At 43.1% G+C, this 25,000-nt stretch overlaps 1 protein-coding gene across 50 annotated transcripts in view; it reads right to left on the reverse strand.

The window, feature by feature from the left end:
• si:ch211-142k18.1 (uncharacterized) overlaps positions 1 to 25,000 on the reverse strand; it is a 47,639-nt gene that overhangs the window by 21,616 nt on the left and 1,023 nt on the right. For 49 of the 50 annotated variants that reach the window (XM_052524505.1, XM_052524490.1, XM_052524486.1 and 46 more), the window contains exon 2: positions 22,143 to 22,208. The exons of the other annotated variant lie outside the window; for it this stretch is intronic. In XM_052524505.1, the coding sequence (XP_052380465.1) occupies positions 22,143 to 22,186 (44 nt within the window). In that variant the 5' untranslated portion in view covers positions 22,187 to 22,208. The remainder of the gene's footprint in view (positions 1 to 22,142; positions 22,209 to 25,000) is intronic. 50 annotated transcript variants of the gene reach the window in all.

The raw sequence follows: 25,000 nt of genomic DNA on the forward strand, positions 1-25,000 counted from the left end.
TCTGGTTAGACAGGCTATAAGCCTCAGTCTGGTTAAGACAGACTATAAGACTCAGTCTGGTTAGACAGACTATAAGACTCAGTCTGGTTAAGACAGACTATAAAACTCAGTCTGGTTAGACAGACTATAGGACGAGTCTGGTTAAGACAGACTATAAGACTCAGTCTGGTTAAGACAGACTATAAGACTCAGTCTGTTTAGACAGACTATAAGACCAGTCTGGTTAAGACAGACTATAAGACTCCAGTCTGGTTAGACAGACTATAAGACTCAGTCTGGTTAGACAGACTATAAGACTCAGTCTGGTTAGACAGACTATAGGACTCAGTCTGGTTAGACAGACTATAAGACTCAGTCTGGTTAGACAGACTATAAGACTCAGTCTGGTTAAGACAGACTATAAAACTCAGTCTGGTTAAGACAGACTATAAGACTCAGTCTGGTTAAAACAGACTATAAGACTCAGTCTGGTTAGACAGACTATAAGACTCAGTCTGGTTAAGACAGACTATAAGACTCAGTCTGGTTAGACAGACTATAGGACTCAGTCTGGTTAGACAGGCTATAAGACTCAGTCTGGTTAAGACAGACTATAAGACTCAGTCTGGTTAGACAGACTATAGGACTCAGTCTGGTTAGACAGGCTATAAGACTCAGTCTGGTTAAGACAGACTATAAGACTCAGTCTGGTTAGACAGACTGTAAGACTCAGTCTGGTCAAGACAGGCTATAAGACTCAGTCTGGTTAAGACAGACTGTAAGACTCAGTCTGGTCAAGACAGGCTATAAGACTCAGTCTGGTTAAGACAGACTATAAGACTCAGTCTGGTTAAGACAGACTATAAGACTCAGTCTGGTTAAGACAGACTATAAGACTCAGTCTGGTTAGACAGACTATAAGACTCAGTCTGGTTAAGACAGATTATAAGACTCAGTCTTGTTAAGACAGACTATAAGACTCAGTCTGGTTAGACAGACTATAAGACTCAGTCTGGTTAGACAGACTATAAGACTCAGTCTGGTTAGACAGACTATAAGACTCAGTCTGGTTAGACAGACTATAAGACTCAGTCTGGTTAGACAGACTATAAGACTCAGTCTGGTTAAGACAGGCTATAAGCCTCAGTCTGGTTAAGACAGACTATAAGACGCAGTCTGGTTAGACAGACTATAAGACTCAGTCTGGTTAGACAGACTATAAGACTCAGTCTGGTTAGACAGACTATAGGACTCAGTCTGGTTAGACAGACTATAAGACTCAGTCTGGTTAAGACAGACTATAAGACTCAGTCTGGTTAAGACAGACTATAAGACTCAGTCTGGTTAGACAGACTATAAGACTCAGTCTGGTTAAGACAGACTATAAGACTCAGTCTGGTTAGACAGACTATAAGACTCAGTCTGGTTAGACAGACTATAAGACTCAGTCTGGTTAAGACAGACTATAAGACTCAGTCTGGTTAGACAGACTATAAGACTCAGTCTGGTTAGACAGACTATAAGACTCAGTCTGGTTAGACAGACTATAAGACTCAGTCTGGTTAGACAGACTATAAGACTCAGTCTGGTTAAGACAGACTATAAGACTCAGTCTGGTTAGACAGACTATAAGACTCAGTCTGGTTAGACAGACTATAAGACTCAGTCTGGTTAGACAGACTATAAGACTCAGTCTGGTTAAGACAGACTATAAGACTCAGTCTGGTTAGACAGGCTATAAGACTCAGTCTGGTTAAGACAGACTATAAGACTCAGTCTGGTTAGACAGACTATAAGACTCAGTCTGGTTAAGACAGACTATAAGACTCAGTCTGGTTAAGACAGACTATAAGACTCAGTCTGGTTAGACAGACTATAAGACTCAGTCTGGTTAGACAGACTATAAGACAGTCTGGTTAAGACAGACTATAAGACTCAGTCTGGTTAGACAGACTATAAGACTCAATCTGGTTAAGACAGACTATAAGACTCAGTCTGGTTAGACAGACTATAAGACTCAGTCTGGTTAGACAGACTATAAGACTCAGTCTGGTTAAGACAGACTATAAGACTCAGTCTGGTTAGACAGACTATAAGACTCAGTCTGGTTAGACAGACTATAAGACTCAGTCTGGTTAGACAGACTATAGGACTCAGTCTGGTTAGACAGACTATAAGACTCAGTCTGGTTAAGACAGACTATAAGACTCAGTCTGGTTAGACAGACTATAAGACTCAGTCTGGTTAGACAGACTATAAGACTCAGTCTGGTTAAGACAGACTATAAGACTCAGTCTGGTTAAGACAGACTATAAGACTCAGTCTGGTTAGACAGACTATAAGACTCAGTCTGGTTAAGACAGACTATAAGACTCAGTCTGGTTAGACAGACTATAAGACTCAGTCTGGTTAGACAGACTATAAGACTCAGTCTGGTTAGACAGACTATAAGACTCAGTCTGGTTAGACAGACTATAAGACTCAGTCTGGTTAAGACAGACTATAAGACTCAGTCTGGTTAGACAGACTATAAGACTCAGTCTGGTTAGACAGACTATAAGACTCAGTCTGGTTAGACAGACTATAAGACTCAGTCTGGTTAAGACAGACTATAAGACTCAGTCTGGTTAGACAGACTATAAGACTCAGTCTGGTTAAGACAGACTATAAGACTCAGTCTGGTTAGACAGACTATAAGACTCAGTCTGGTTAAGACAGACTATAAGACTCAGTCTGGTTAAGACAGACTATAAGACTCAGTCTGGTTAGACAGACTATAAGACTCAGTCTGGTTAAGACAGACTATAAGACTCAGTCTGGTTAGACAGACTATAAGACTCAGTCTGGTTAGACAGACTATAAGACTCAGTCTGGTTAGACAGACTATAAGACTCAGTCTGGTTAGACAGACTATAAGACTCAGTCTGGTTAGACAGACTATAAGACTCAGTCTGGTTAAGACAGACTATAAGACTCAGTCTGGTTAGACAGACTATAAGACTCAGTCTGGTTAAGACAGACTATAAGACTCAGTCTGGTTAAGACAGACTATAAGACTCAGTCTGGTTAGACAGACTATAAGACTCAGTCTGGTTAAGACAGACTATAAGACTCAGTCTGGTTAAGACAGACTATAAGACTCAGTCTGGTTAGACAGACTATAAGACTCAGTCTGGTTAAGACAGACTATAAGACTCAGTCTGGTTAGACAGACTATAAGACTCAGTCTGGTTAGACAGACTATAAGACTCAGTCTGGTTAGACAGACTATAAGACTCAGTCTGGTTAAGACAGAGACTCAGTCTGGTTAGACAGACTATAAGACTCAGTCTGGAAAGACAGACTATAAGACTCAGTCTGGTTAGACAGACTATAAGACTCAGTCTGGTTAAGACAGACTATAAGACTCAGTCTGGTTAAGACAGACTATAAGACTCAGTCTGGTTAGACAGACTATAAGACTCAGTCTGGTTAGACAGACTATAAGACTCAGTCTGGTTAAGACAGACTATAAGACTCAGTCTGGTTAGACAGACTATAAGACTCAGTCTGGTTAGACAGACTATAAGACTCAGTCTGGTTAGACAGACTATAAGACTCAGTCTGGTTAGACAGACTATAAGACTCAGTCTGGTTAGACAGACTATAAGACTCAGTCTGGTTAGACAGACTATAAGACTCAGTCTGGTTAGACAGACTATAAGACTCAGTCTGGTTAGACAGACTATAAGACTCAGTCTGGTTAGACAGACTATAAGACTCAGTCTGGTTAAGACAGACTATAAGACTCAGTCTGGTTAGACAGACTATAAGACTCAGTCTGGTTAAGACAGACTATAAGACTCAGTCTGGTTAGACAGACTATAAGACTCAGTCTGGTTAGACAGACTATAAGACTCAGTCTGGTTAAGACAGACTATAAGACTCAGTCTGGTTAAGACAGACTATAAGACTCAGTCTGGTTAGACAGACTATAAGACTCAGTCTGGTTAGACAGACTATAAGACTCAGTCTGGTTAAGACAGACTATAAGACTCAGTCTGGTTAGACAGACTATAAGACTCAGTCTGGTTAGACAGACTATAAGACTCAGTCTGGTTAGACAGACTATAAGACAGTCTGGTTAAGACAGACTATAAGACTCAGTCTGGTTAAGACAGACTATAAGACTCAGTCTGGTTAGACAGACTATAAGACTCAGTCTGGTTAAGACAGACTATAAGACTCAGTCTGGTTAGACAGACTATAAGACTCAGTCTGGTTAGACAGACTATAAGACTCAGTCTGGTAAGACAGACTATAAGACTCAGTCTGGTTAGACAGACTATAAGACTCAGTCTGGTTAAGACAGACTATAAGACTCAGTCTGGTTAGACAGACTATAAGACTCAGTCTGGTTAGACAGACTATAAGACTCAGTCTGGTTAGACAGACTATAAGACTCAGTCTGGTTAGACAGACTATAAGACTCAGTCTGGTTAGACAGACTATAAGACTCAGTCTGGTTAGACAGACTATAAGACTCAGTCTGGTTAGACAGACTATAAGACTCAGTCTGGTTAGACAGACTATAAGACTCAGTCTGGTTAAGACAGACTATAAGACTCAGTCTGGTTAGACAGACTATAAGACTCAGTCTGGTTAAGACAGACTATAAGACTCAGTCTGGTTAGACAGACTATAAGACTCAGTCTGGTTAGACAGACTATAAGACTCAGTCTGGTTAAGACAGACTATAAGACTCAGTCTGGTTAGACAGACTATAAGACTCAGTCTGGTTAGACAGACTATAAGACTCAGTCTGGTTAGACAGACTATAAGACTCAGTCTGGTTAAGACAGACTATAAGACTCAGTCTGGTTAGACAGACTATAAGACTCAGTCTGGTTAGACAGACTATAAGACTCAGTCTGGTTAGACAGACTATAAGACAGTCTGGTTAAGACAGACTATAAGACTCAGTCTGGTAAGACAGACTATAAGACTCAGTCTGGTTAGACAGACTATAAGACTCAGTCTGGTTAAGACAGACTATAAGACTCAGTCTGGTTAGACAGACTATAAGACAGTCTGGTTAAGACAGGCTATAAGCCTCAGTCTGGTAAGACAGACTATAAGACTCAGTCTGGTTAGACAGACTATAAGACTCAGTCTGGTTAGACAGACTATAAGACTCAGTCTGGTTAGACAGACTATAAGACTCAGTCTGGTTAAGACAGACTATAAGACTCAGTCTGGTTAGACAGACTATAAGACTCAGTCTGGTTAGACAGACTATAAGACTCAGTCTGGTTAGACAGACTATATAAGACAGACTATAAGACTCAGTCTGGTTAGACAGACTATAAGACTCAGTCTGGTTAGACAGACTATAAGACTCAGTCTGGTTAGACAGACTATAAGACTCAGTCTGGTTAGACAGACTATAAGACTCAGTCTGGTTAAGACAGACTATAAGACTCAGTCTGGTTAAGACAGACTATAAGACTCAGTCTGGTTAGACAGACTATAAGACTCAGTCTGGTTAGACAGACTATAAGACTCAGTCTGGTTAGACAGACTATCTCAGTCTGGTTAGACAGACTATAAGACTCAGTCTGGTTAGACAGACTATAAGACTCAGTCTGGTTAAGACAGACTATAAGACTCAGTCTGGTTAGACAGACTATAAGACTCAGTCTGGAAAGACAGACTATAAGACTCAGTCTGGTTAAGACTGACTATAAGACTCAGTCTGGTTAGACAGACTATAAGACTCAGTCTGGTTAGACAGACTATAAGACTCAGTCTGGTTAGACAGACTATAGGACTCAGTCTGGTTAGACAGACTATAAGACTCAGTCTGGTTAGACAGACTATAAGACTCAGTCTGGTTAAGACAGACTATAAGACTCAGTCTGGTTAAGACAGACTATAAGACCCAGTCTGGTTAAGACTGACTATAAGACTCAGTCTGGTTAGACAGACTATAGGACTCAGTCTGGTTAAGACAGACTATAAGACTCAGTCTGGTTAAGACAGACTATAAGACCCAGTCTGGTTAAGACTGACTATAAGACTCAGTCTGGTTAGACAGACTATAGGACTCAGTCTGGTTAGACAGACTATAAGACTCAGTCTGGTTAGACAGACTATAGGACTCAGTCTGGTTAGACAGACTATAAGACTCAGTCTGGTTAGACAGACTATAAGACTCAGTCTGGTTAAGACAGACTATAAGACTCAGTCTGGTTAGACAGACTATAAGACTCAGTCTGGTTAGACAGACTATAAGACTCAGTCTGGTTAGACAGACTATAAGACTCAGTCTGGTTAGACAGACTATAAGACTCAGTCTGGTTAGACAGACTATAAGACTCAGTCTGGTTAGACAGACTATAAGACTCAGTCTGGTTAAGACAGACTATAAGACTCAGTCTGGTTAGACAGACTATAAGACTCAGTCTGGTTAGACAGACTATAAGACTCAGTCTGGTTAAGACAGACTATAAGACTCAGTCTGGTTAGACAGACTATAAGACTCAGTCTGGTTAGACAGACTATAAGACTCAGTCTGGTTAGACAGACTATAAGACTCAGTCTGGTTAGACAGACTATAAGACTCAGTCTGGTTAGACAGACTATAAGACTCAGTCTGGTAAGACAGACTATAAGACTCAGTCTGGTTAGACAGACTATAAGACTCAGTCTGGTTAGACAGACTATAAGACTCAGTCTGGTTAGACAGACTATAAGACTCAGTCTGGTTAAGACAGACTATAAGACTCAGTCTGGTTAAGACAGACTATAAGACTCAGTCTGGTTAGACAGACTATAAGACTCAGTCTGGTTAAGACAGACTATAAGACTCAGTCTGGTTAGACAGACTATAAGACTCAGTCTGGTTAAGACAGACTATAAGCCTCAGTCTGGTTAAGACAGACTATAAGACTCAGTCTGGTTAGACAGACTATAAGACTCAGTCTGGTTAAGACAGACTATAAGACTCAGTCTGGTTAGACAGACTATAAGACTCAGTCTGGTTAAGACAGACTATAAGACTCAGTCTGAAAGACAGACTATAAGACTCAGTCTGAAAGACAGACTATAAGACTCAGTCTGGTTAGACAGACTATAAGACTCAGTCTGGTTAAGACAGACTATAAGACTCAGTCTGGTTAAGACAGACTATAAGACTCAGTCTGGTTAGACAGACTATAAGACTCAGTCTGGTTAGACAGACTATAAGACTCAGTCTGGTTAAGACAGACTATAAGACTCAGTCTGGTTAGACAGACTATAAGACTCAGTCTGGTTAGACAGACTATAAGACTCAGTCTGGTTAGACAGACTATAAGACTCAGTCTGGTTAGACAGACTATAAGACTCAGTCTGGTTAAGACAGACTATAAGACTCAGTCTGGTTAGACAGACTATAAGACTCAGTCTGGTTAGACAGACTATAAGACTCAGTCTGGTTAGACAGACTATAAGACTCAGTCTGGTTAGACAGACTATAAGACTCAGTCTGGTTAAGACAGACTATAAGACTCAGTCTGGTTAGACAGGCTATAAGACTCAGTCTGGTTAAGACAGACTATAAGACTCAGTCTGGTTAGACAGACTATAAGACTCAGTCTGGTTAAGACAGACTATAAGACTCAATCTGGTTAAGACAGACTATAAGACTCAGTCTGGTTAGACAGACTATAAGACTCAGTCTGGTTAGACAGACTATAAGACTCAGTCTGGTTAGACAGACTATAAGACTCAATCTGGTTAAGACAGACTATAAGACTCAGTCTGGTTAGACAGACTATAAGACTCAGTCTGGTTAGACAGACTATAAGACTCAGTCTGGTTAAGACAGACTATAAGACTCAGTCTGGTTAGACAGACTATAAGACTCAGTCTGGTTAGACAGACTATAAGACTCAGTCTGGTTAGACAGACTATAAGACTCAGTCTGGTTAGACAGACTATAGGACTCAGTCTGGTTAGACAGGCTATAAGCCTCAGTCTGGTAAGACAGACTATACGACTCAGTCTGGTTAGACAGACTATAAGACTCAGTCTGGTTAGACAGACTATAAGACTCAGTCTGGTTAAGACAGACTATAAGACTCAGTCTGGTTAGACAGACTATAAGACTCAGTCTGGTTAAGACAGACTATAAGACTCAGTCTGGTTAAGACAGACTATAAGACTCAGTCTGGTTAAGACAGGCTATAAGCCTCAGTCTGGTTAAGACAGACTATAAGACTCAGTCTGGTTAGACAGACTATAAGACTCAGTCTGGTTAAGACAGACTATAAGACTCAGTCTGGTTAGACAGACTATAAGACTCAGTCTGGTTAAGACAGACTATAAGACTCAGTCTGAAAGACAGACTATAAGACTCAGTCTGAAAGACAGACTATAAGACTCAGTCTGGTTAGACAGACTATAAGACTCAGTCTGGTTAAGACAGACTATAAGACTCAGTCTGGTTAAGACAGACTATAAGACTCAGTCTGGTTAGACAGACTATAAGACTCAGTCTGGTTAGACAGACTATAAGACTCAGTCTGGTTAAGACAGACTATAAGACTCAGTCTGGTTAAGACAGACTATAAGACTCAGTCTGGTTAGACAGACTATAAGACTCAGTCTGGTTAGACAGACTATAAGACTCAGTCTGGTTAGACAGACTATAAGACTCAGTCTGGTTAAGACAGACTATAAGACTCAGTCTGGTTAGACAGACTATAAGACTCAGTCTGGTTAGACAGACTATAAGACTCAGTCTGGTTAGACAGACTATAAGACTCAGTCTGGTTAGACAGACTATAAGACTCAGTCTGGTTAAGACAGACTATAAGACTCAGTCTGGTTAGACAGGCTATAAGACTTAGTCTGGTTAAGACAGACTATAAGACTCAGTCTGGTTAGACAGACTATAAGACTCAGTCTGGTTAAGACAGACTATAAGACTCAATCTGGTTAAGACAGACTATAAGACTCAGTCTGGTTAGACAGACTATAAGACTCAGTCTGGTTAGACAGACTATAAGACGCAGTCTGGTTAGACAGACTATAAGACTCAATCTGGTTAAGACAGACTATAAGACTCAGTCTGGTTAGACAGACTATAAGACTCAGTCTGGTTAGACAGACTATAAGACTCAGTCTGGTTAAGACAGACTATAAGACTCAGTCTGGTTAGACAGACTATAAGACTCAGTCTGGTTAGACAGACTATAAGACTCAGTCTGGTTAGACAGACTATAAGACTCAGTCTGGTTAGACAGACTATAGGACTCAGTCTGGTTAGACAGGCTATAAGCCTCAGTCTGGTAAGACAGACTATACGACTCAGTCTGGTTAGACAGACTATAAGACTCAGTCTGGTTAGACAGACTATAAGACTCAGTCTGGTTAGACAGACTATAAGACTCAGTCTGGTTAGACAGACTATAAGACTCAGTCTGGTTAAGACAGACTATAAGACTCAGTCTGGTTAAGACAGACTATAAGACTCAGTCTGGTTAAGACAGACTATAAGACTCAGTCTGGTTAAGACAGGCTATAAGCCTCAGTCTGGTTAGACAGACTATAAGACAGTCTGGTTAAGACAGGCTATAAGCCTCAGTCTGGTAAGACAGACTATAAGACTCAGTCTGGTTAGACAGACTATAAGACTCAGTCTGGTTAAGACAGACTATAAGACTCAGTCTGGTTAGACAGACTATAAGACTCAGTCTGGTTAAGACAGACTATAAGACTCAGTCTGAAAGACAGACTATAAGACTCAGTCTGAAAGACAGACTATAAGACTCAGTCTGGTTAGACAGACTATAAGACTCAGTCTGGTTAAGACAGACTATAAGACTCAGTCTGGTTAAGACAGACTATAAGACTCAGTCTGGTTAGACAGACTATAAGACTCAGTCTGGTTAGACAGACTATAAGACTCAGTCTGGTTAAGACAGACTATAAGACTCAGTCTGGTTAGACAGACTATAAGACTCAGTCTGGTTAGACAGACTATAAGACTCAGTCTGGTTAGACAGACTATAAGACTCAGTCTGGTTAGACAGACTATAAGACTCAGTCTGGTTAAGACAGACTATAAGACTCAGTCTGGTTAGACAGACTATAAGACTCAGTCTGGTTAGACAGACTATAAGACTCAGTCTGGTTAGACAGACTATAAGACTCAGTCTGGTTAAGACAGACTATAAGACTCAGTCTGGTTAGACAGGCTATAAGACTTAGTCTGGTTAAGACAGACTATAAGACTCAGTCTGGTTAGACAGACTATAAGACTCAGTCTGGTTAAGACAGACTATAAGACTCAATCTGGTTAAGACAGACTATAAGACTCAGTCTGGTTAGACAGACTATAAGACTCAGTCTGGTTAGACAGACTATAAGACGCAGTCTGGTTAGACAGACTATAAGACTCAATCTGGTTAAGACAGACTATAAGACTCAGTCTGGTTAGACAGACTATAAGACTCAGTCTGGTTAGACAGACTATAAGACTCAGTCTGGTTAAGACAGACTATAAGACTCAGTCTGGTTAGACAGACTATAAGACTCAGTCTGGTTAGACAGACTATAAGACTCAGTCTGGTTAGACAGACTATAAGACTCAGTCTGGTTAGACAGACTATAGGACTCAGTCTGGTTAGACAGGCTATAAGCCTCAGTCTGGTAAGACAGACTATACGACTCAGTCTGGTTAGACAGACTATAAGACTCAGTCTGGTTAGACAGACTATAAGACTCAGTCTGGTTAGACAGACTATAAGACTCAGTCTGGTTAGACAGACTATAAGACTCAGTCTGGTTAAGACAGACTATAAGACTCAGTCTGGTTAAGACAGACTATAAGACTCAGTCTGGTTAAGACAGACTATAAGACTCAGTCTGGTTAAGACAGGCTATAAGCCTCAGTCTGGTTAAGACAGACTGTAAGACTCAGTCTGGTTAAGACAGACTGTAAGACTCAGTCTGGTTAAGACAGACTATAAGACTCAGTCTGGTTAAGACAGACTATAAGACTCAGTCTGGTTAAGACAGACTATAAGACTCAGTCTGGTTAGACAGACTATAGGACTCAGTCTGGTTAGACAGACTATAAGACTCAGTCTGGTTAGACAGACTATAAGACTCAGTCTGGTTAAGACAGACTATAAGACTCAGTCTGGTTAAGACAGACTATAAGACTCAGTCTGGTTAAGACAGACTATAGGACTCAGTCTGGTTAGACAGACTATAAGACTCAGTCTGGTTAGACAGACTATAAGACTCAGTCTGGTTAGACTATAAGGAGAAACAGTCTCCGTCAGTGGAAAATGTCTGCCACATTCCCCATACTTAGGCCTACTTTAAAAGTATTATTAAATAGGATGTCTGTTTTGACAGGTCGTTGTTAGACTGTCTGTCTCTCCATAAACATTTGGCTGGGCTTTGTCAGTTTGTTGGATGGCGAGTGGCAACATGTTTGGGCTTCGAAGAATGGTTCTGTCCTCGTGTGATGTATTTTATAGGACGGCTTGAAATAGGACATTGACCACCGGCCAATTATATTGCCCGTGCATCGTCCACTCCATTTTCCCCAACACACTAAAACTAGCCCATGAGGCACAATGACCCAAATCTGTATCTCATTTAGCAGACCCATACACCAAATCTGTATCTCATTTAGCAGAACCATACACCAAATCTGTATCTCATTTAGCAGAACCATACACCAAATCTGTATCTCATTTAGCAGAACCATACACCAAATCTGTATCTCATTTAGCAGAACCATACACCACATCTGTATCTCATTTAGCAGAACCATACACCAAATCTGTATCTCATTTAGCAGAACCATACACCAAATCTGTATCTCATTTAGCAGAACCATACACCAAATCTGTATCTCATTTAGCAGAACCATACACCACATCTGTATCTCATTTAGCAGAACCATACACCAAATCTGTATCTCATTTAGCAGACCCATAAACCAAATCTGTATCTCATTTAGCAGAACCATACACCACATCTGTATCTCATTTAGCAGAACCATACACCAAATCTGTATCTCATTTAGCAGAACCATACACCAAATCTGTATCTCATTTAGCAGAACCATACACCAAATCTGTATCTCATTTAGCAGAACCATACACCAAATCTGTATCTCATTTAGCAGAACCATACACCAAATCTGTATCTCATTTAGCAGAACCATACACCAAATCTGTATCTCATTTAGCAGAACCATACACCAAATCTGTATCTCATTTAGCAGAACCATACACCAAATCTGTATCTCATTTAGCAGAACCATACACCACATCTGCAACACATTTTGCTTTACACTCAGATTGTAATTCTATAACAAACATTTGGCAAAACACAACACACAATTCTCTACCTTTGGCACCACCTTCCGAACTAAAATATATTGTGTGCAAATGCAAAGCAACACTGTTCAACAAGCTAAGTTCAATCACCCATTGACCACTTTCACCCATTGACCACTTTCACCCATTGACCACTTTCACATGTTCAAAAACTAATTGCGTAAATGTTTGCAATCAGAAAATTGTAGTGGTGGTGGAGGTAGAGGTAGAGGTAGAGGTGGAGGTGGAGGTAGAGGTGTAGGTAGAGGTGTAGGTAGAGGTGGAGGTGGTGGTAGAGGTGGAGGTAGAGGTAGAGGTGGAGGAGAAGGTGGAGGTGGAGGTGGAGGTGGAGGTAGAGGTGGAGGTAGAGGTGGAGGTGGAGGTGGAGGTAGAGGTGGAGGTAGAGGTGGAGGTAGAGGTGGAGGTAGAGGTTTAGGTAGAGGTGGAGGTGTAGGTAGAGGTGGAGGTAGAGGTGGAGGTGGAGGTGGAGGTGTAGGTGTAGGTGGAGGTGGAGGTGGAGGTGGAGGTGGACGTGGAGGTGGAGGTTGAGGTGGCGGTGGAGGAATAGGTATCGGTGGAGTTAGAGGTAGAGGTAGAGGTGGAAGTAGAGTGGAGATGGCAGTGGAGGTGGAGGTAGAGGTAGAGGTGGAGGTGGAGGTGGAGGTAGAGGTGTAGGTAGAGGTGGAGGTAGAGGTAGAGGTGGAGGTGGTGGTAGAGGTAGAGGTGGAGATGGAGGTAGAGGTAGAGGTAGAGGTGGAGGTGGAGGTGGAGGTGGAGGTAGAGGTGGAGGTAGAGGTGGAGGTGGAGGTGTAGGTGTAGGTAGAGGTGGAGGTAGAGGTGGAGGTGGAGGTAGAGGTGTAGGTAGAGGTGTATGTAGAGGTGGAGGCGGAGGTGGAGGCGGACGTGGAGGTATAGGTGGAGGTGGAGGTATAGGTGGCGGTGTGGAGGTGTAGGTAGAGGTGGAGGTGGAGGTGGACGTGGAGGTATAGGTGGCGGTGGAGGTGGAGGTGGTGGAGGTGGAGGTGGCGGTGGAGGTGTAGGTGGAGGTGGGAGGTGGAGGTGGACGTGGAGGGAGGTATAGGTGAGGTGGAGGTGGAGGTGGAGGTTGAGGTGGCGGTGGAGGAATAGGTATCGGTGGAGTTAGAGGTAGAGGTGGAAGTAGAGTGGAGATGGCAGTGGAGGTAGAGGTGGAGGTAGAGGTAGAGGTAGAGGTGGAGGTAGAGGTGGAGGTAGAGGTGGAGGTGGAGGTGGAGGTAGAGGTAGAGGTAGAGGTAGAGGTAGAGGTAGAGGTAGAGGTAGAGGTGGAGGTGGAGGTGGAGGTGGAGGTGGAGGTGGAGGTAGAGGTAGAGGTAGAGGTAGAGGTGGAGGTGGAGGTAGAGGTAGAGGTAGAGGTAGAGGTGGAGGTGGAGGTGGAGGTGGAGGAAGACCAAGAACAATGGTCTTCGGGCGACTATGGTGGAATATGTGATCAACCATGGTTTGACCTTGAGAGAGGCTGGGAAGAGAGTACAGCCCAATCTGAGCAGCTTCACCCTAGCATCCATCATCTGGACGTTCCAAAATGAGAATAGGTATTAACTGCAGACATTGGACCTCTATACTACAGTTGAAGTTGGAAGTTTACATACACCTTAGCCAACTACATTTAAACTCAGTTTTTCACAATTCCTGACATTTAATCTGAATAAAAATTCCCTGTTTTAGGTCAGTTAGGATCACCACTTTATTTTAAGAATGGGAAATGTCAGAATAATAGTAGAGAGAATTATTTATTTCAGCTTTGATTTCTTTCATCACATTCCCAGTGGGTCGTGAAGTTTACACATACTCAATTAGTATTTGGTAGCATAGCCTTTAAATTGTTTAACTTGGGTCAAATGTTTCGGGCAGCCTTCCGCAAGCTTCCCACAATAAATTGGGTGAATTCTGGCCCAGAGCTGGTGGAACTGAGTCAGGTTTGTAGGCCTCCTTGCTTGCATACGATTTTTCAGTTCTGCCCAAAAATCTTCTATAGGATTGAGGTCAGGGCTTTGCGATGGCCACTCCAATATTGACATTGTTGTCCTTATTAAGCCGTTTGCCACAACATTGGAAGTATGCTTGGGGTCATTGTCCATTTGGAAGACCCATTTGCGACCAAGCTCTAACTTCCTGACTGATGTCTTGAGATGTTGCTTCAATATATCCACATAATTCTTCTTCCTCATGATGCCATCTATTTTGTGAAGTGCACCAGTCCCTCCTGCAGCAAAGCACCCCCACAACGTGCTTCACGGTTGGGATGGTGTTCTTCAGCTTGCAAGCCTCCCCCTTTTTCCTCCAAACATAACGATGGTCATTATGGACAAACCGTTAGATTTTTGTTTCATCAGACCAGAGGACATTTCTCCAAAAAGTACGATCTTTGTCCCCATGTGCAGTTGCAAACCGTAGCCTGTTTTTTTATGGTGGTTTTGGAGCAGTGGATTCTTCCTTGCTGAGCGGCCTTTCAGGCTATGTCGATTTCGGACTCTTTTAACTGTGGATATAGATACTTTTGTACCTGTTTCCTCCACAAGGTCCTTTGCTGTTGTTCTGGGATTGATATGCACTTTTCGCACCAAAGTACATTAATCTCTAGGAGACAGAAAGCGTCTCCTTCTTGAGCTGTATAACGGCTGAGTGGTCCCATGGTGTTTATACTTGCGTACTATTGTTTGTACAGATGAACGTGGTACCTTCATGCATTTGGAAATTGCTCCCAAGGACCAGACTTGTGGAGGTCTACAATTTTTTTTCCTGAGGTCTTGGCTGATTTCTTTAGATTTTTCCATGATGTCAAGCAAAGAGGCACTGAGTTTCAAGGTAGGCCTTGAAAATCATCCACAGGTACTCCTCCAATTGACTGAAATGATGTCAATTAGCCTATCAGAAGCTTCTAAAACCATTACATAATTTTCTGGAATTTTCCAAACTGTTTAAAGGCACAGTCAACTTAGTGTATGTAAACTTCTGACCCACTGGAATTGTGAATCAGTAAATTGTAAGTTAAATAATATGTCTGTAAACAATTGTTGGACAAAAATGACTTGCACAAAGTAGGTGTCCTAACCGACTTGTCAAAACTATAGTTTGTTAACAAGACATTTCTGGAGAGCTTGTAAAAAGAGTTTTAATGATTCCTAATTAATTAAGTGTATGTGTGGCCACCAGCTGCATTAAGTACTGCAATGCATCTCCTCATCATGGACTGCACCAGATTTTCCAGTTCTTGCTGTGAGATGTCACCTCACTCTTCCCCAAGGCACCTGCAAGTTCCCGGACATTTCTGTTGGGAATGGTCCTTGCCCTCACCCTCTGATCCAACGATCCAGAAGTGCTCAATGGGATTAAGATCCGGGCTCTTCCCTGGCCATGGCAGAACACTGACATTCCTGCCTTGCAGGAAATCATGCACAGAATGAGCAGTACGGCTGGTGGCATTGTCATACTGGAGGGTCATGTCAAGATGAGCCTGCAGGAAAGGTACCACATGAAGGAAGAGGATGTCTTCTCTGTAACACACAGCGTTGTGATTGCCTGCAATGACAACAAGCTCCGTCCGATGATGCTGTGACACACCGCCCCAGACCATGACGAACCCTCCCCCTCCAAATAGATCCTGCTCCAGAGTACAGGCCTCTGTGTAACACTCATTCCTTTTACGAATCCGACCACCCCCCCTGGTGAGACAAAACTTCAACTCGTCAGTAAAGAGCACTTTTTGCCAGTCCTGTCTGGTCCAGCGACGGTGGGTTTGTGCCCGTAGGCGACGTTGTCTGGTGAGGACCTGCCTTACAACAGGCCTACAAGCCCTCAGTCCAGCCTCTCTCAGCCTATTGCAGACAGTCTGAGCACTGATGGAGGGATTGTGCGTTCCTGGTGTAACTCGGGCAGTTGTTGTTGCCATCGAGTACCTGTCCCGCAGGTGTGATGTTCGGATGTACCGATCCTGTGCAGGTGTTGTTACACGTGGTCTGACACTGCGAGGACGATCAGCTGTCCATCCTGTCTCCCTGTAGCCCTGTCTTAGGCGTCTCACAGTACGGACATTGCAATTTATTGCCCTGGCCACATCTGCAGTCCTCATGCCCCCTTGCAGCATGCCTAAGGCAAGGTTCACGTAAATGAGCAGGGACCCTGGGCATCTTACTTTTGGTGTTTTTCAGAGTCAGTAGAAAGGCCTCTTTAGTGTCCTAAATGTTCATAACTGTGACCTTAATTGTCTACCGTCTGTAAGCTGTCTTAACAACCGTTTGACAGGTGCATGTTCATTAATTGTTCATGGGAAATCCTTCACAATGAATATATGTGAATGTTTCTTGGATTTTTATGTTCTTTGAAAGACAGGATCCTAAAAAAGGGATGTTTCTTTTTTTTTTGCTTTAGTTTATAAAGAAATTGACAGTATTTACTGTCATTTCAGAGAACCATGGAGTTGGATGTATGTTCTATTCCACAGGAATTTATATTCATAGATGAGGCTGGATTATATTTAGACGAGGAGGAGAGGAAGGAACATCATGAGTCAATGCACCATCATTGAGGTACCTGGCCAGCGTGGGGTTGTAATGTTAATGTCACCATATGAGCAGCTATGAGCCACAATGGGGTCTTCCACCGCCATGCTACACATGGACCATACAACGCTGCCCATCTCCTTCATTTCCATACAACACCTTTACATGACAGTCTTTTTTTTTCAGCCAGAGCACGGAGACGCCAGGTGATCCTGAGCAGCAAATGTATGTTCTAGTTTGGGACAACTTGATCTTCCATCGGGTTGCTCAGTTCCGCAACTAGTTCCACGACCCACAATTCTCTATAATCTCCCACCATATTCCTCATTTTTCAACCCCACTGAGGAGTTGTTTTCAGGCTGTGGAAGGTGTATGATTGCAAACTCCATTTAAGGCCCTTCTCCAGGCAATGGAGGAGGCCTGTGGTGACATTCCAGCAGAGTCCTGTCAGGGGTAGATGCGTCATGCCAGAAGATATTTCCCCCGCTGTCTGGCCAAGGAGAATATCGCCTGCGATGTTGATAAAAATCTGTGGCCCAAAACAACAGACATGACTGATTTTGTTTTCGAAATGGAGTATTTGTTTCTTGACTTATGATTTAGATTTTGACAATTACTTTATCCATACAATTGATCGAACACAGAGTCGTCCAAATAGGCCTATTTTTATTCCTTTGAATGTGCTAAATATATTTACTGTATGTGTGCATTTTTACTCTTTGTGTGCTTACAGTATGCTGTTTAACATGTATTGAGTCATGTTGAAATATAAAACTTATGTTTATGCATTTGTGTTCCTTTCTTGTTTGAGTACACACATACAATATATAGTATAATATATATATATCATAAATCAAATCAAATTGTATTTGTCACATGCGCCGAATACAACAGGTGTAGTCCTTACAGTGAAATGCTTACTTATGAGCCCTGAACCAACAATGCAGTTTTAAGAAAATACATTTAAAAAAGTAAAAACAAATAATTAAAGAGCAGCAGTAAATAACAATAGCGGGGCGAAATACAGGGTATTACGGTACAGAGTCAATGTGGAGGCTATATACAGGGTATTACGGTACAGAGTCAATGTGGAGGCTATATACAGGGGGTTACGGTACAGAGTCAATGTGGAGGCTATATACAGGGTGTTACGGTACAGAGTCAATGTGGAGGCTATATACAGGGTATTACGGTACAGAGTCAATGTGGAGGCTATATACAGGGGGTTACGGTACAGAGTCAATGTGGAGGCTATATACAGGGTATTACGGTACAGAGTCAATGTGGAGGCTATATACAGGGTATTACGGTACAGAGTCAATGTGGAGGCTATATACAGGGTATTACGGTACAGAGTCAATGTGGAGGCTATATACAGGGTATTATGGTACAGAGTCAATGTGGAGACTAAATACAGGGTGTTACGGTACAGAGTCAATGTGGAGGCTATATACAGGGTATTATGGTACAGAGTCAATGTGGAGGCTATATACAGGGTGTTATGGTACAGAGTCTGTATGGAGACTATATACAGGGTATTACGGTACAGAGTCAATGTGGAGACTATATACAGGGTATTACGGTACAGAGTCAATATGGAGACTATATACAGGGTATTACGATACAGAGTCAATGTGGAGGCTATATACAGGGTATTACGGTACAGAGTCAATGTGGAGACTATATACAGGGTATTACGGTACAGAGTCAATGTGGAGACTATATACAGGATATTACGGTACAGAGTCAATGTGGAGGCTATATACAGGGGGTACCGGTACAGAGTCAATGTGGAGGCTATATACAGGGGTACCAGTACCGAGTCAATGTGGAGGCTATATACAGGGGTACCGGTACAGAGTCAATGTGGAGGCTATATACACAGGGGGTACCGGTACAGAGTCAATGTGGAGACTATATACAGGGGGTGCCGGTACAGAGTCAATGTGGAGGCTATATACAGGGGTGCCGGTACAGAGTCAATGTGGAGACTATATACAGGGGGTACCGGTACAGAGTCAATGTGGAGACTATATACAGGGGTACCGGTACAGAGTCAATGTGGAGGCTATATACAGGGTATTACGGTACAGAGTCAATGTGGAGACTATATACAGGGTATTACGGTACAGAGTCAATGTGGAGACTATATACAGGATATTACGGTACAGAGTCAATGTGGAGGCTATATACAGGGGTACCGGTACAGAGTCAATGTGGAGGCTATATACAGGGGTACCAGTACCTAGTCAATGTGGAGGCTATATACAGGGGTACCGGTACAGAGTCAATGTGGAGGCTATATACAGGGGTACCGGTACAGAGTCAATGTGGAGACTATATACAGGGGGTACCGGTACAGAGTCAATGTGGAGGCTACATACAGGGTATTACGGTATAGAGTCAATGTGGAGGCTATATACAGGGGGTACCGGTACAGAGTCAATGTGAAGACTATATACAGGGGGTACCGGTACAGAGTCAATGTGGTGGCTATATACAGGGGGTACCGGTACAGAGTCAATGTGGAGGTTATATACAGGAGGTACCGGTACATAGTCAATGTGGAGGCTATATACAGGGGGTACCGGTACAGAGTCAATCTGTCAATATGCGGGGGCACCGTTGTCAAGGTAATTGTGGTAATCATGTACATGCAGGTAGAGTCAAAGTGACTATGCATAGATGACAACAGAGAGTAGCAGCAGCATGGGGGGGGGGGTGCAAATAGTCTGGGTAGCCATTTGATTAGCTGTGCAGGAGTCTTATGGCTATGCATAGATAACAACAGAGAGTGGCAGTGGTGGTGGGGGGGGCAATGTGAATAGTCTGGGTAGCCATTTGATTAGCTGTGCAGGAGTCTTATGGCTTGGGGGGTAGAAGCTGTTTAGACGCCTCTTGGACATAGACTTGGCGCTTGCCGTAAGGTAGCAGAGAGATCAGTCTGTGACTAGGGTGGGATGGAGTCTTTGACTATTTTTAGGACCTTCCTCTGACACCGCTGGTATGGAGGTCCTGGATGGCAGGAAGCTTGAACCCGGGGATGTACTGGGCCGTACACACTACCCTCTGTAGTACCTTGCGGTCGGAGGCCAAGCAGTAGTCATACCAGGCAGTGATGCAACCCGTCAGGATGCTCTCGATGGTGCAGCTGTAAAACCTTTTGAGCATCTAATGACCCATTTCAGTCTCCTGAGGGGGAATAAGTTTTGTCGTGCCCTCTTCATGACTGTCTTGGTGTGCTTGGACCATGTTACTTTGTTGGTGATGTTGATGCCAAGGAACTTGAAGCTCTCAACCTGCTCCAGAACAGCCCACTCGATGAGAAAGGGGGCGTTTGGTCCTCCTTTTTCTGTAGTCCACAATCATCTCCTTACTCATATCACAGTTAGGGAGAGGTTGTTGTCATGGCACCACACGGTAAGGTCTCTGACCACCTCCCTAAAGGCTGTCTCATCGTTGTCGGTGATCAGGCCTACCACTGTTGTGTCATCAGCAAACTTAATGATTGTGTTGGAGTTGTGCCTGGCAGTGCAGTCATGAGTGAACAGGGAGTACAGGAGGGGACTGAGCACGCACCCGTGAGGGGCCCCCGTGTTGAGGTTCAGCGTGCAGACGTATAGTTACCTACCCTTATCACCTGGGGGCGGCCCATCAGGAAGTCTAGGATCCAGTGGCAGAGGGAGGTGTTTAGTCCCAGGTCCTTAGCTTAGTAATATATGCCATTTAGCAGACGCTTTTATCCAAAGCGACTTACAGTCATGTGTGCATACATTCTACGTATGGGTGGTCCCGGGAATCGAACCCACTACCCTGGCGTTACAAGCGCCATGCTCTACCAACTGAGCTACAGAAGGACCAAGCTTAGTGATGAGCTTTAAGGGCACTATGGTGTTGAACACTGAGCTGTAGTCAATGAATAGAGATTGCATCATCTGTGGATCTGTTGGTGTGGTATGCAAATTGGAGTGGGTCTAGGGTTTCTCTGTGAGCCATGACCAGCCTTTCAAAGCATTTCATGGCTACAGACGTGAGTGCTACTGGTCGGTAGTCATTTAGGCAGGTTACCTTAGTGTTCTTGGTAAGTTTGTGAATGTTGACCTGTTTAAAGTTCTCACTCACATTGGCTGCGGAGAGCGTGATCACACAGTCATCCGAAACAGCTGATGCTCTCATGCATGTTTCAGTGTTACTTGCCTCGAAGCGAGCATAGAAGTTATTTAGCTCATCTGGTAGGCTCGTGTCACTAGGCAGCTCTCGGCTGTGCTTCCCTTTGTAGTCTGTAATAGTTTGCAACCCTGCCACATCCGACGAGCGTCAGAGCCGGTGTAGTACGATTCGATCTTCGTCCTGTATTGATGCTTTGGCTGTTTGATGGTTCGTCGGAGGGCATAGCGGGATTCATTATAAGCTTCCGCGTTAGAGTCCTGCTCCTTGAAAGTGGCAGCTCTACCCTTTAGCTCAGTGCGAATGTTCCCAGAACCCATGGCTTCTGTTTGGGGTATGTACGTACAGCCACTGTGGGGATGATGTCTTCGATGCACTTATTGGTAAAGCCAGTGACTGATGTGGTGTCATCGGAAGAATCCCGGAACATATTCCAGTCTGTGATAGCAAAATAGTCCTGTAGTTTAGCATCTGCTTCATCTGACCTTTTTTTGTAGACCGAGTCACTGGTGCCTCCTGCTTTCATTTTTGCTTGTAATTTTTTCCCTCTGGTTGCACATTTAACATGCTGATAGAAATTCGGTAAAACTGACTTAAGTTAAAGTCAGCGGCCACTAGGAGCACCGCCTCTGGGTGAGCGTTTTGCTGTTTGCTAATGGCGGAATACAGCTAATTTAGTGTGGTTTCAGTGCCAACCTCGCTCTGCCGTGGTATGTAGGTAGGTAGTGTATTACAGTTTTTAATGTCCCGTTGGTAGGATAAATATGTGCTTTCAGTTGGTCCCATTTATTTTCCAGCGATTGAACATTAGCTAGCAGAATGGAGGGCAAGGTAAGATTCACCAGCGAATCAGGGGGATCGGGGCCTGAGTCGGGTGTCCATAGTATATCCCTCGCGTCCGACTCATTGAAGAATAACTCCTTGTCCAATTTGATGGGAGTAATACATTTTTACATTACATTTAAGTCATTTAGCAGACGCTCTTATCCAGAGCGACTTACAAATTGGTGCATACACCTTATGACATCCAGTGGAACAGCCACTTACAATAGTGCATCTAAATCTTTTTAGGGGGGTGAGAAGGATTACTTACCCTATCCTAGGTATTCCTTGAAGAGGTGGGGTTTTTAATACCATTCTGATGTCCAGAAGCTCTTTTCTGCCATAAGAGACGGTAGCAACAATAAACGAGTTACGAACAACGCGAAAAAAACAAACTAAATAGTATGATTGGTTGAGAGCCGATGTCACGACTTCCACCGAAGTTGGCTCCTCTTCCTGTTCGGGCGGGCGCTCGGCGGTCGTCGTCGCCGCTGCTACCGATCCCTTTTCTTTTTCGTTGGGTTTTGTCTGTCTTGTTGTTTACCTGTGTCTAGTTTAGGAATTAGTGGGGTATTTAATCTCGCCTTACCCTCTAGGTTTTGTGCGGGATTGTTTGTGTAGCTGTGATTTGTTTGGGTTGCGTTTGGGTTGTGTTTTTTTCTGGACTGCGTTCCTGTTGTTTAGTGGCTACTGTTGTGGTCCTGTGCCTGTTCTTGATGGACTTGTAGATAAACGGCCTTATTGTGTCACGATCGTCGTCAGGGTGGAAATGACTGGACCAAGGTGCAGCGAGCGTGGTGAGCGTACATTACTTTTTATTTATAAATGTCGCCAACAAAAAAAAGAATAAGGAAACGACCGCAGGCTGCCTAAGTATGATTCCCAATCAGAGACAACGATATACAGCTGTCCCTGATTGAGAACTATACCCGGCCAAAACATAGAAACAGAAAACATAGAATGCCCACCCCACATCACACCCTGACCTAACCAAATAGAGAAATAAAACGTCTCTCTAAGGTCAGGGCATGACATCTTGCAATTCGATCTCTCCTGCGCCTGTCTCCACACCCACCTCTCCTAGGGAGAACCTGACAGCCGAAAAGATGGCTGAAATACTGAAATAGGTTCTGATAGTAGTGTTTAAATATGTCACTTTAGTGTGATCTTGGTTGTCACTAAGTTAGATTCATTTGATGTGTGTGTGTCTCATTTGTATGCCGAATTTCATTTTGAGCAGGGGGAACATGATTTTGATTGCTGTGATTCATTTTGCAAGATGTCTGTAGGGTTTAGGGAAATTGGCTAACTTTTTTAGTGTTTTGTGTTTAGAGTTTTGAGTACCTGAGAAATAGTTTCAGCAAACGTGTGTTAACCATTTGGGAAAAGATCATGGTTCCTGTTCTGTCTGTAAAGCAGAGCATTAAGAACATGGTTCCTGTTCTGTCTGTAAAACAGAGCATTAAGATCATGGTTCCTGTTCTGTCTGTAAAACAGAGCATTAAGATCATGGTTCCTGTTCTGTCTGTAAAGCAGAGCATTAAGAACATGGTTCCTGTTCTGTCTGTAAAGCAGAGCATTATAAGAACATGGGTCCTATCTGTAAAACAGAGCATTAAGAACATGGTTCCTGTTCTGTCTGTAAAGCAGAGCATTAAGAACATGGTTCCTGTTCTGTCTGTAAAGCAGAGCATTATAAGAACATGGGTCCTATCTGTAAAACAGAGCATTAAGAACATGGTTCCTGTTCTGTCTGTAAAGCAGAGCATTATAAGATCATGGTTCCTGTCTGTAAAGCAGAGCATTAAGAACATGGTTCCTGTTCTGCCTGTAAAGCAGAGCATTAAGAACATGGTTCCTATCTGTAAAACAGAGCATTAAGAACATGGTTCCTATCTGTAAAACAGAGCATTAAGAACATGGTTCCTGTTCTGTCTGTAAAGCAGAGCATTAAGAACATGGTTCCTGTTCTGTCTGTAAAGCAGAGCATTAAGAACATGGTTCCTGTTCTGTCTGTAAAGCAGAGCATTAAGAACATGGTTCCTATCTGTAAAACAGAGCATTAAGAACATGGTTCCTATCTGTAAAACAGAGCATTAATAACATGGTTCCTATCTGTAAAACAGAGCATTAAGAACACGGTTCCTGTTCTGCCTGTAAAGCAGAGCATTAAGATCATGGTTCCTGTTCTGTCTGTAAAGCAGAGCATTAAGAACATGGTTCCTGTTCTGTCTGTAAAACAGAGCATTAAGAACATGGTTCCTGTTCTGTCTGTAAAGCAGAGCATTAAGAACATGGTTCCTGTTCTGTCTGTAAAGCAGAGCATTAAGAACATGGTACCTGTTCTGTCTGTAAAACAGAGCATTAAGATCATGGTTCCTGTTGTGTCTGTAAAGCAGAGCATTAAGAACATGGTTCCTGTTCTGTCTGTAAAGCAGAGCATTAAGATCATGGTTCCTGTTCTGTCTGTAAAGCAGAGCATTAAGATCATGGTTCCTGTTCTGTCTGTAAAGCAGAGCATTAAGAACATGGTTCCTGTTCTGTCTGTAAAGCAGAGCATTAAGATCATGGTTCCTGTTCTGTCTGTAAAGCAGAGCATTAAGAACATGGTTCCTGTTCTGTCTGTAAAGCAGAGCATTAAGAACATGGTTCCTGTTCTGTCTGTAAAGCAGAGCATTAAGATCATGGTTCCTGTTCTGTCTGTAAAGCAGAGCATTATTAGAGCATGGTACCTGTTCTGTCTGTAAAGCAGAGCATTATTAGATCATGGTACCTTGGACTGCAGAGAGATTGAATTACAGAATTAGTTCAAACAGATGTTGTATTATGTTCAAGCACTCAGCCCTCTCGTATAGGGTCCACCTGGATAGACCTCAACTGCATCCAGAATGGCACCCTATTCCCTATATAGTGCACCGGTCAAATGTAGTGCACTATAAATGAAAATAGGGTGCCATTTCTGACCAACGCCTTGGTTGCACCTGAACAGAGAGACCCCGCCCCTCAACAGGTGTAGGTGTACATCAGACAGAAACCTCTGTCATTCGATCTAGGTAATGTTGCTATGACGACAAACTCTGTCTCTCTGGCAGCAGGCGTGTGTCTGGTTTCAGTCTAAAGAGACGAGAA

Source organism: Oncorhynchus keta, chromosome 8, assembly GCF_023373465.1.
Source record: "Oncorhynchus keta strain PuntledgeMale-10-30-2019 chromosome 8, Oket_V2, whole genome shotgun sequence".
Classification (NCBI taxonomy): domain Eukaryota; kingdom Metazoa; phylum Chordata; class Actinopteri; order Salmoniformes; family Salmonidae; genus Oncorhynchus; species Oncorhynchus keta.